The sequence below is a fragment of the Pyrus communis genome, chromosome 2 (genome assembly GCF_041283825.1).
Source record: "Pyrus communis isolate YQ-2024b chromosome 2, ASM4128382v1, whole genome shotgun sequence".
In the NCBI taxonomy this organism is placed as follows: Eukaryota; Viridiplantae; Streptophyta; class Magnoliopsida; order Rosales; family Rosaceae; genus Pyrus; species Pyrus communis.
Genome location: NC_142566.1, coordinates 2,599,309 through 2,612,711, shown reverse-complemented (window position 1 = coordinate 2,612,711; position 13,403 = coordinate 2,599,309). Strand labels below are relative to the sequence as shown.

The window sequence follows — 13,403 nt, the reverse complement described above, 5'->3', positions numbered from 1 at the left end:
AAAGCAAGAAGGCATGTGGGTTAGGGTTTAGGGACTTATTGGCCTTTAACCTAGCTTATCTAGCAAACATTGGGTGGCGAATTATGCTTAATCCAAATACATTACCAGATCAAATTCTTAAAGCTAAATATTTTCCGGATCGACTGTTAGACCTCATAATATTTATTTTCCAAATGTGACCTACCAACTACTATTATTTATTCAAGCCATGTAGTTTGTACATATCCCTCCAATTCTTGTTGACAGCACATAGCTTTACTAAGCTATCCCTACATTACACATGTCAAGTTTCCTATGTGCCCATATGAAATATACGACACTGCATCATGTGAGGTGTCACTCAGCTTTTCATGGCTTTTCGTGCATACCATCCACACATCCCTTTTTACAGTTCAAATGGTTGAAAAAATGAAGACTTAAAGTCAAACGAATTGAATACAAATATGCCCTATAAATTCTCTCGTTAACCATCCCCTTAGATTTTTTTTTTTTTTTAATTTTTTTTTTCCCCCCTTAACCGCCTAATTTTGAGCAATATACTCGAGTCATTTGCAATCAAATTATTGTTCTGGTGGTGAGATACATGCCGCCGGAGATATCAGTTTAACGAAATTCAAGATGCTTAACCAAATACATAACGGGAAACAACAATAAATATCCGAAAGATACTCATCCGGAATGGCCAAAGTCTGACCAACCTTGTGTCGTCGATGATAAAGCAGATTGACCTTATTCTCAAAAACACATGAGCATTACACAAAGAAGCAAAAAATCTTAATGTCTGAGAGAGGCGCTGCTTCAGCTGTGAGATTCAATTGGCTCCTTCTGTACCGCTTTCTGTACAATCTCACTTTGTTCCTTCAAATGAACTGAATAGAAACCAGTGGCTGATGCAGCTGATGGAGCACGGCCAATATATTTGACGTCGTCGATAGTTCCTCTACCCAGGGACTTCATGGCAGTGCTAAGGCGGGGTGCAATATAGCTGTAGGCACCCATGTTCATCGGCTCTTCCTGGACCCAAACTATCTCAGCATCTGCAGGAACCAAATAAAGAATGTGTCAACCTCGTGATGTCAGCAAAATTGAGCTCCCAGAAAAGAAAACAACGCTATCACCCTGAGCCTCATAAACATTATATATATCACCAGAATGTTTCGACATTCCATTAATCCTTATTTACAGACCACATACTTGGATATCGCTTCAGCTCTCGCTGGATGAGGTCATACGGGAAGGGGCAAAGCTGTTCCACTCTACAAATTGCAACATCCTTTGCTTCAACCTTTCTTCGCTCGTCATCAAGCTCATAATAAAGCTGCAAGGGAATACAGGATAGAAGATGGAATTAAAATTTGTCCCTTGAACCAGGTTAATGATACAAAATTACAAATCATAATTATCTACAAGTCAACATATGATATACTTCTGTCAGGTTTTGCATTTCATACTCCAAGGTCTGCTGAATTGATTTATATAATGGTAAAACTATAATGCAATTAGAAGTCAAACAACATGTACACGTATGCATGTGTGTGTTTAAATGTTTATATACGGAGGAAAATTAGGAATAATATACCTTGCCAGAGCACAGAACCAGCCGTCTAATACCCTCCTCAAGATCAGAGTGGTGATTCTGGTCCTTGATGAGTCGCTTAAATCTAGTCCCCTGCTTGTCAAAACCTGGGTGGCCTTGCACATCATCAAACTCAGATAAATTTGATTTGCAGTCCTTGTGCCGTAGCAGGTTTTTAGGAGCCATCACAATAAGAGGCTTGCGGAATTCCCTGTGTATCTGAGAAATGAGACAAGGTTAGAACATCCAGAAACTTTCACAATACTGGATAATATATTTTCTTTTCATCAAAATATTAGAACATGCAGAAACTAGTCAAAATGCTGGAAAATACTGAAACAAAATATTTCCACTCACCTGACGACGCAGAACATGGAAGTAGTTGGCAGGAGTTGTCACATTCACAACCTGCCAATTGCATTCCTGAATTTGCTTTCGAAGTGTGGGATCCATCTCAGGTATGACAAAAGGATTGTCATCACTCATCTGTACAAACATTCGTGAACACATATTAGATCAGGATGCATGCCTGACACTACTATTGTCTAAAGGAAAAGAGAAATAAGGGGGAAGGAGTGAACTATATTTGACAAAGGAATACCTGAAGAAATCGCTCCAGGCGGGCACTAGAATGTTCAGGGCCCTGGCCATCGTAACCATGAGGAAGCAGCACAACAAGCCCAGTTTGACGAAGCCACTTGGACTCCCCACTACTCAAAAACTGATCAAAGATAACTTGAGCTCCATTGGCAAAATCACCAAATTGAGCTTCCCAAATCACTAATGCATTTGGACTCTCCATCGAGTAACCCAATTCAAATCCAAGTACACCAAACTCTGAGAGTGAGCTGTACACACACAAAGACAATTAGATGAAAAATTAAAAACGTATTTTTCAGTGTATCACAAGTCATGGTATGACAAAAAGGTAAAACTATTTGCCTATATTATTCAATGCATCACAAGTCATGGTAGTCCAGCAATCTTAAAATCTTTAGGATGGAGTACAGCAGGTATATATTCTAGCAGGAACAAAAAGGTAAAACTATTTGTCAACATTAATCTCTCATTAGCATAATAAGAGCAAGAAAAATAAACCATAGAGAGATGTGAGAAATGCTCATGAACAAGAGAAGTAAACCATGGCGTAATGAATAAAGCATGTATATCAAATAGATTGCTGGGAACACAAATAGCCCCTAAAGAGGGTCTGTCACAAATGTAGACATCAAAATACAACAAAATTATGGCCAAACGCCACCATTTCTTCTTTAGATTATATGGTAAAAGGGAATGCAGCTGAATCCTAAAATTCTGGGTCACTACGTTACCGCACAAACAAACTCTGGACTAAACCTAACAGACCAAACAAAAAAAAATGGTCAAAATCTTCTATGCATTTATGGAGATTTTAACAAAACTCTGTACTAAACCTAATCAAGCATTACCTGTTGCTAACTGTAAACATTTCCTCATCTTGGCCAGCCGTAATATGGTCAAGAGGACAATACTTTTCCCCAGTTTCCTGGTCGTGAAGAACAGAATGCCGATGACTAAATGTACCTCTTTCAACATCCTGACCACTCAGTCGAACATGGTTACCTTCTACTAGTAGTGTAGCAAAGGCAAGTGCTTCAGCAACTGCCCAATCAATCCCTTCACCAGTCTCAATCATTTTTCCACGTTGTTCATACACCTTGTTTACTGCTCTGTGAGGTTTAAAAGTTTCTGGAAGGGCAGTGACAGCTTTGCCAACACTCTTCAAAATCTCTGGTTTTACCCTGCACAGGAGCATAAGGAATTCACTAAAAAATACAATCAGATATTGCGAATAACAGATGAAACTGATATAAGACAGTGTTATACCCAGTATTCCGGATACGAGAAATCTGCTCAGGTGACTTGAATCCAGACCAATGAGATGAAAGCCAGTCCCTTCTTTGAGGAACATAATCCTTGCTAGACAAGAACTCTTCATTGAGAATTGAATTAACCTTGTTTTGTATCCTTTCTATGTCTTCTTTGGTCACTTGTCCAGACTCTAGAAGTTTGTTCTGGTAGATTGTTAGAGCTGAGGGATGATTCCGAATAACCTGTGTACCCAGAATTAGGTAGAAAAATCAGGAGTCAGCTTTGCACATCTCAGTAGCTGCACTTTATAATAATGCAGGACACAACAAAGAAAGAACTTTGAGACTTATCATGAGAATAAGGTACAAATTTCTTCAATAAATGAACAAAATAAAAATATTAATTAACTGGAAACAAGGTCTAACCTTGTACATTTTGGGCTGTGTGAAAGATGGCTCGTCAATCTCATTATGCCCAAATCGACGATAGCACACTAAATCCACCACAACATCAGAATGGAAAGTCTGGCGCCATTCAGCGGCAAGCTCACAGACATGAACGACTGCCTCCATGTCATCACCATTTACATGGAAAATAGGGGCATTCAATGCTTTGGCAACATCAGTACAATACTGAGAAGATCTTCCCGACATTGGGTCAGTTGTGAAGGCAACTTGGTTGTTCACCACGATGTGTATAGTCCCACCAGTGGTATAGTTCGGAAGAGCACTTAAATGCAGAGTCTCATAGACCACACCTTGTCCAGCAAAGCTACCATCTCCATGAATCAAAATGCCCATATTCTTGGTCCTGTCCGCATCATTTGAATAATACTGCTTTGCTCTAGTTTTTCCGACAACGACAGGGTCCACAGCTTCCAAGTGACTTGGATTTGCAACCAAAGATAAATGAATTCTTTTCCCAGCTCTTGTGGGTCGATCATAAGAGGTTCCCAAGTGATACTTGACATCACCAGTCCCAGTGTAAAGCCCAACTTCATCCACAGGCTTTGTACCACCACTAAATTCACTAAATATCTGACGCAAAGGTTTCCGCACCACATTACCCAATACATTTAGTCTGCCTCTGTGAGGCATTCCAATTACTATGCTCTCAACCCCGAGATCAGCAGCCCTATCAAACATCTCCTTCATGCCAGGAATAAGAGTTTCTCCACCTTCAAGTCCGAACCTCTTTGCTGTTGTCCACTTAGTAGCCAAGAAGTTCTCAAACTGTGTACTCCAAATAAGCCTATCAAGAATAACCTCACGGCGCTGCCTATTGTATTGCATGGGCATAGGAGTCTCAATCTTGTTTCTCAACCAGTTACATCTCTCACGATCTGCAATGTGCATATACTCATACCCAATGTTCCCACAGTAAGCCTGCTCAAGCCGGGTCAAAATGGACCTAAGGGTCTGCACAGGACGGTTCTCAGACAAAAACCCAGCCATCCTCCAGACCCCCAAAAAGAACTCCCTGTCGAGATCAGCCTCAGTGAACCCATATAGAGCAGGGTCCAAATCATCTGGGATATCTCTCTCCTCTAAACCCAAAGGGTCCAATTTAGCCTTCATGTGGCCATTAACCTGGTATGCCCTCACAAGCAACAACAAGCGCATACTCTCTTGAATGGTCTGCCCCGAAATTCCAGGAGAGGTAGAGGCCTGCCCCACAAAATTCCTAAAGAAATTGTCCCACGACTCATCGACGCTATTGGGATCAGCTTCCCAAGCCCTCTGAAGCCCCTCCAGATAAACACTACTGGTTCCATCCAAGAAACTATCGGTTAGCCTAGAGAGGGGTACAGGGCGTGGAACCGGGGCAGCCCTCGATTTAGATATTGTGGTGTGAAAATTTCGGCTTTGGGACGGAAGGACCCGCCTTCTAGCCGCATAGGATCCACTATTCGACAAACTTCTCCTAATGGCAAGCTTTGCCACACTAGACCCAGCTCGAAACCACGACATAGCTACCAACCCAATCTATCAATCACACAAAATTTATCCCAATTCTACACAATTTTTTCTCCCACTGCTCAAACCCCTCAATCATACAAAACCCTGTACAATGCAACAAAAGACAAATAACAAATTAAATAATTATACCAATTATTATACCTTAATCCACTCATAATACGTGTACGAGTTCATGAACTTGGAAGATAAAAAGATCAAAAATTTGATTCCATTAAATAAATAATTAACAAAATCCAATCAAGAACATATAACCAGTTTGATCTACAGAGAAACGAAATTGTTCCTTGAACTCAATGCTTGGTGGACGAAACGTCGCGGTTCGTTTCGTTAGTCTCTACAGAAACGAGATTAAACTACCGAAAGATGCGAGCTTGGAATCGATGGAGATTAGGGATTTACCTGGAAGTGGGAGGGGAACTGAAAGCGAGAGGTGGAAGGAGTAAGAGAACGGAAAAGAACCCTAATCGCAGGGAAAGCGACGGTGACTTTTTTTAGCTTTTCTGGAACGCTACCTTTTATTTTACATTTCCATTTATTTTCTTTCTTTTTTTCGGTCGATTTGTGAACCAAGGCAAATCTTGCTTCCTACTTTTAAAAAAAACAAACAATTATTGTGGGTGGGTCGGGTAGAGGTCCAAATCTGGCCCAACCTAAGAGCAACTGGACGGGGTTCCGGAATTAGGGTTTACGGTGACCGAGAGGGATAACAAAATCTTATGCATAACACTTAATTATTGAATCGAGAGGGCGTAGTACAAGTAAACTCGTTATATGTAAATTTTGATGAAACAATAAATAGATAAGATGTAAAACCAAATGAAGAGGTGCAATAGAACACAGTAAGAGTACGAAGATCAATTTTGCGATAAATATAGGCTGACTATTGTTTTGGCCAGCAAGATATATTCTTGTTTGGTTGTATTTCAAAGATCCATGGTGGTCTCGAAGTAGGTGCATAATTTAATACAACACTGCTTAGCTCCTTACAATTAGGCGAGTCATTTTTTCTTAACTGCAAATTAAAAGTTTACACATACGATATATGTAGTTCGGCCGTAAGGAGGAAAGACAACTTACATGTAACGAGGCAAGTACATTCCATTCGATACTTTGAAACATCTGTGCCAAGGAAAGGTTCTTATTTCTGATCTCTGTTTGCTAAAAGAAGAGAAATTTGTGAAGCATAACCTGTGGTGTGCATCAGCCCTCACATATAAGGAGGCATATTTGATATATAATCGATCTTTTATTAAAATTTGGATCAACAAAAAAAATCAGGAAGGGAGATTTCAGACAGTGTTATATGAGGATCAATAAGCGCGACGGGATTCAGTTGTGAGACTCATTTGGCTCCTACTGCATCGCTTTCTGCAAAATCTCGTTTTATTCCATATCATGAACCTGAGAAAAACCAGTGGCTGTGGCAGCTGATGGATCACGGTCAATGTATTTGACATCGTCAATAGCTCCTCTGCCCAGGGACTTCATGGCAGCAGTAAGACGGGGTGCAACATAGCTGTACGCACCCATGTTCATCGGCTCTTCCTGACACCAAACTATCTCGGCATCTGAAAGAACCAATAACAAGTGTGTCAACCTCATGATGTCAGCCAAATTTATCCCCCAGAACAATAAACAACAAAAACCGTATCACCAGATTTCACAAAGCCACAGCTAGTACAATTCGATCTTTTTCAACATTTCCCACTAACCTGGTATGCCCTCACAAGCCGGGTCAAGCCGGGTCAATATGGACCTAAGGGTCTGCACGAGACGGTTCTCAGCCAAAAACCCAGACATCCTTCAGACCCCTCAAAAGAACTCCCTATCAAGATCAGCCTCTGTGAACCCATATAGAGCAGGGTCTAAATCATCTGGGATATTTCTCTCTTCCAAACCCAAAGGGTCCAACTTAGCTTTCATGTGACCACTAACCTGGTATGCCCTCACAAGCAACAACAAGCGCATACTCTCTTGAATGGTTTGGCCTGAAACTCCAGGCGAGGTAGAGGCCTGACCTACAAAATTCCTAAAGAAATTGTCCCAGGACTCATCAACACTATTTGGGACGGCTTCCCAATCCCTCTGAAGCCCCTCCAAATAAACACTACTGATTCCATCCAAGAAACTATCATTTAGTCTAGAGAGGGGTACAGGGCGTGGAATCGGGGCAGATTGAGCCTTCGAATTACATAATGTGGTGTGAAAGTCCCGATTTTGAGATGGAAGAACCCACCTCCTAGCCATATATGATCCACAATTTGATAGATTTCTCCTAATGGCAAGCTTTGCCACACTAGACACTGCTCTAAACCACGCCATATCTACCAACCCAATCTACCAATCACACAACTTTTATCTAAATTTAACAATATTTACCTCCCCCAGCCGGAATGTTAAACCTCAATCATAATCCTGTGTGTCTTCACCCTTCAGTCCTATGAATCAAAACCCTTTTCTATAAAAAAAATATAAAATAATAATAATAATAAATAAATAACAATCAAATAATTATGCATATTATCATACTTTAATCCATTCATAGTACACACCAGATTATGAATGCATAAACTTGATTAAAGCAAGTTGAAGGTGTCTTCTTCCTCCTATCCAAACTCTTGGTTCAGTTAATGAGAGTCCGTGTAGGATTTCAACACATATTTTTATAACAAAAAAATAACTAAAATTCCTATCCTTTTTCCCCCTTTATTTCCTCTTCCTATTTTTCCTCTCAACGGTTGAAATGGTAGTAAACCGTAAATTTATAATTAAATAAAAAAAATGCACACATTACTGTTATCTCTAAGGCACACATATACATACATACATACATACATACATACATCAGTAAACTGTAAAATTAGAGAGAAGAAAAAGAGAAACAGTTTGCCAGCTAACTGTTCACGAGTTCTATATCCATTAGAATTCTCTCCCCTCAGATTCTGGAAGGTCCTCCGATTGCTCTCCGCCTCGACGCCTTCAGATTCGGAAGGGGAATTTGCGTCCCCCAATCGAATCCATGGCGGTGAGGATGAACGAGGAAGCTCGGGGTCTCGAGGAAGACGTGCATCGCCAAAATCTGCTGTTGCTAGAATCTGATTGGGTGGGAAAAAGAAAAACTGGGAGGATGAAATGCATGGATCGAATCGGAGTAAGTTCGAATTCGAAGAGCGAGTGTGATGACGTCATTGAGTTGGAGTGCAGTTTTTGCTATAACTGCCATGGCGCCAAAGTCATAGAGCTAAAAGATAGCCAACGGGCAAGTGACGAGCCTGAAAATTGAAGCTTAATTTGGAATCTATGGAAAATGTGGTTTTTTTTATTGTGGGTGGGGGTCCGGGGAGAGGCCGAATCCAGACCAAAGGCCCAATCTTATTTTGTTATTTACACTTTTTTTTATTTTTTTTTATTTTAAATATATATAAACAATGTAATATTCCCAGTTACTTTAAATTTAGAAGAGACAGATTGAAATTCCAATTTTAGAGTGTTAATAATAATTTTCAATTTTAATAAAAAACTCATTTAGGACCCTACAAGGATTGTGAAGTGCACGGAAAATGAGACATGTATTTTTTTTTTTTTTCTTTTGAACAAAAGATAGTGCAGTCTAAGGGAAAGGGAGTTGAGCTTAGCCCCACAATAAGCTGATAATAATGTGGTTTAAATTTAGGGATGACAATTCTAACTGTTAAAACCCATAACCGTGGATAATCACTCGAATGGATTGGATTTGAGTATGAAAATTCGGGTATATTTTGGATATGGGAAAAAACCGTGAATAATATTCGGTTATGACTTTGGATGTGGTTATAAGGGTTCTCAATCCATATCCGTCACAGAATCCGAACCGAATTATATATAATATAATAGTATTTATAATATATATATATATATATATATATATATATATATATTATTCACTGAATCTATTACCTTGATAATACAAAAGATGCACTATGTGAGTTACATTTTGTGAGCAAGTTAAAAAGTTATGATATGAATGAAAATCTAGACTAATAGTACTTATGGAAGATATCAAAAATCAGTCAATATTATCAATATTTAGCTTTAATTTTTATGCTCCACAAAATTCATTCATTAAATCATGGATTCGAGTAAATGGGAATTACCAGCACTAGACCTTGTGAATATAAATTAGATTTACCATGGTTATTACTTATAATCCAAGTAGGGAATTATATAGAATTCTTTAATTAAATTCGTAAAATGATATGTTATTGCATTGATTGATTAACGTAGTTAAGTGCTACGATCATGCATCTTTGATTCATGAATTGATTAATTGACGGGATTGTGGAATGACGATAGATATCATTGTTATTATTATGATTAGAGTTGTTGTTCAGTATGGCTAGAGAATATGATTGTATTTCGTCGTTTGTTCTTTGAAATATTGCATGATATGCATTTTGGTAATGTTGAAAAATGGTGATTTATGTGATGAATGTTCGAGCATAATGAATGATGAACTACAAATGGTTTGCTCCATGTTTAGGATACATATGCAATCTAACGAGCATGTTAGATATAGCCATAAAGTATACGAAAAATCTTTACACAATTCCAGGCATGAGTTCAGCTGGGCACATATCCCAAAGGCGGGGTATGTTAGATATATATACACACACACACATATGTGTGTGTGTGTGTAATTGGTGACGTCACGTGTCGATCCTAGATGTATGTCGGGATCGGGACGTGACAACATCAATGCCTTTCTTCCAATCAGTCTTGGAAAATGCTAATTACCCTAAAGATACTGCTTGCTGTTGGCATTAACCGATCGAAAACTACATGAAATTTTTAGTTTTGTTCACTGCATTTCGTAATAGATTAAATTGAACCACGCCACAAGCAATGATGGTTGTTAAATAAGAGAAGATGAATTGCATGTCACGCTCATATGTAGTTAGAACATTATTTAAGGGAATAGTTTTTAGTATACAAGACATACCCTTAAAATACAATGCCAAAGCTGCTACCAGTTGTAGTGCTGCATCAAGTGGCTGGAATTTGCAATCTCACCAATTCTCAAATGTACTCATACATCTTGAATTGTAGTTTTCCCTTGGGACACACTCAACAGTTGAGGGACTTTAGTTCGATATCTGGTCACAAATCTCTCCAAAAATTGCTTCTCCGTAAAACACAACACGGAGCCTAGTTTCCTATTTTCATCCATTAATCCTTTCAACATCAAAATTTTCACAACCAAAAACCATGGGATAATTCTCTTCTCCAAATTGTAACGCATGATCATCGGGGCTTTAACAATCATTTGCGATGACAATCCCATCTTGTTCACTACAAATTCCATGACTTGCATTATCTTCTTCTCTGACTTGGTCATACAATGTGGGTACCGCGTGAAAGCAGAGAGAACATGATCCTCAGACCAACCCCACCTCTTATAAACTTCGCAATTTCGAGTCCATATGAACTTATTATTGGCACTACTCAAAGCCTTTATAGCCATCACAGACATTGATTTTTCCATATCAAAACGCATTTGCTTAACCTTACCCACAACTTGAGCAAACTTTTTAGGGTTTTGCATCAAAACCTGGGTAAAATGAGCTACCAACAGAGAAATACAAGATTGGGGCATACCTGATTCTTTTAGGCCATCTCCAACCAAATGATCTAAAAGGCTAGAGGGTAAAAAATAAGCCGAAAACCGTATCCAACCGAGGGTTAGGCCAAAGGGCCAACCGGCCGACCCAAATGAGCCAGCTAGTCAGCCCCATGCCGAGCTCCATTTGAATCCCCAACGGCTAGCTGATGTTAGTTACCGTTGGTTTTTTAATTTTTTTTTTTTGGGCCAATTTTTCTTTTTTAATTCTAAAAAATTATAATTTTTTTCCTATAAATATCTAAATCATTCCTTCACCATTCCTCACAAAGTTTTCACCATTCCTACACCATTTCAATTCTCATATTTCCTTACCTCTTCCAAAAATATTTCCTTCAATTTTTTCAATAATTTTCATATGGCCTCATCTGCAATGAAAGGTAAGGCTTGGATCCGAAAAGAAGATGAAGCTCATTGCAGGGCTTATAGGGGGATTTCTCAAACAAGTGAAGGTGTTTGGACTTGTGTGTCCAAAAAATACTTAGAGTTCTACGAAGGCACCACTCCACCGAATACCTAAAACCACAAGAGTTGTTCTTCAAGATGGAAGAAACATTTTCAGCCAAGTTTGAACAAATGGCATCAAGCACTGTTAGTAGTGCTTAATGTTAGTAGCTTTCGATTGGAGACTATTCATTAAAATATTAATTACCACCCAGTTTTCAAGATGTTAGCAGCCTTTGGCCAGCCCCGAGGCTGACTGGCTGGCTCATTTGGGCTGCCCGGTTGACCTTTTGGCCTTTTTTGTCCAATGGGGTCCACAAGCCCTTTGACCTGGCCCTCAGTTGGAGACAGTTTTCAGATCATTTTCGGCCCTCTGGACCCTTCGATTGGAGATGGTCTTAAGATTCTAATATTTCGCTCAACATTATTATAGTGGCCTTCCAAGAAAACCATCGAGCAGTTCTTGAAAACTGAAGCAATTTTTCCCCCAAAAATCACCCTCCTGAGGAAATTGTAAGTGGGTAGAATATGTTTCTCCAAGCTTCTTGCCAAAAGCATAGGTTCATATTCCAGAGTTGTTGCAAGGTCCTCCTCTGAAACTCCAAGTGAAGTGAAAAACTCAAGCTTTGGCAAAAGGGTTTTCTCCGAATTGGAGTTAAGAATTTGTGGGTACATCCTCACCATCTTTGAGATTTGGGTCTTAGAGAATCCATGGTTTCTGATAAAGGACAGAATGAAGTCTGGTTTCAATGGGGATCGTAACCCGACCCTCTTGAAGACTAAAATTGCACCTTCTGGGGACAGCCCACATGAGTTTATGAGGTAATTGATTGTAAAATCGTGGTGGATTTCTGAGATTTCTGAGGTGAAATGTCTGCAGAGTAGCAGATTTTGAAGAGGAAAATGCGAGGGTTTTAAATCCCCAACCCTAACAACAAATCTTTTAGTTTTGGAAAAAAAATGGATAACCCAATTTGCTCGCCTTCAGGTTGAAGAGGGCTGTCATGTTAGACGCTGCCGGCACCGATCAATTTCAAGTGGAAAATCTAAAACCTTGTCGGCTCTTCCATAGCCTTACATTAGCAGGAATGTCTGCACTTCGCTGCAGGTTTTCAAACTATAATCAACAACCTACATGAATAATGTCCATAGAAAAATTAATTGAAATTGCTGCAGCAATACAATTGCATTCTTAAATGTAGCAATTTAGACAATGCACATTTTATCTAAGTAACGCTCCAAAACCACAATCAATCCTAGAAAAGATACTAACTTAAAATCAATTCAAGTATATTAGGATCATGTTTGGAATCAATAGAGGGGAACCAATCGAAAGAAAATCCGTAGCTCTTTTAACTTTATTGTTTGGCCTAAAGAGAATTTGTGGGCAATAACCCTAAAAGCTGTCGAAATAAAAATAAAACAAAATTTTACAAATTATCTAAATAAATTTCAGCAACAAATTGCAAATAAAAAAACACACGGTTCATAAACAATCAAAATTAAAAGTAGGAAAGAGTGAGAGTAGTGTACCAGGACGATGTTCAACTCGTCATGGAGAGCTTCAATCACTGATTCTGGCAACTTGGCTGAAAGAGCTTTGAAAGAAAAATAGGTATTATCGCAAATATCTTGGGAAGTGAATTTCACATCCACAACTAAAATTTCAAAATCCACCATAGAAGCAGCATATGAAAACAACAAAGAAATTTAGTCAAAGTTATTTTCTGATCATTAGTATCCTAACCACAGCAATTTCCAACTTCAACATTCAAAACGAAAATGTATAGAGTTTATATTAATCACTCCAAAGTGATGTTTACATTTTGTACTACTACAGCATTACTGATTAACCTTTTCTAGGTCCTTATTAACACTTGAAAACTCTTGGCTGCAT

At 38.9% G+C, this 13,403-nt stretch overlaps 1 protein-coding gene and 1 pseudogene across 1 annotated transcript; both read right to left on the bottom strand.

Moving 5' to 3' along the window:
• Positions 1-602: 602 nt before the first annotated feature.
• On the bottom strand, positions 603-6,111 carry LOC137746627 (uncharacterized). The gene is made up of 9 exons (XM_068486634.2): positions 5,806-6,111; positions 3,853-5,490; positions 3,443-3,669; positions 3,025-3,357; positions 2,178-2,424; positions 1,934-2,062; positions 1,580-1,795; positions 1,195-1,318; positions 603-1,037 (listed from the first exon to the last, which is right to left on the bottom strand). Exons 2-9 carry the CDS (start codon positions 5,395-5,397, stop codon positions 799-801), a joined length of 3,060 nt encoding a protein of 1,019 aa, XP_068342735.1. The 5' UTR covers positions 5,398-5,490; positions 5,806-6,111; the 3' UTR covers positions 603-798.
• A 4,360-nt stretch (positions 6,112-10,471) lies between these two features.
• LOC137748043 (uncharacterized) lies at positions 10,472-12,512 on the bottom strand (annotated as a pseudogene).
• Positions 12,513-13,403: the final 891 nt, after the last annotated feature.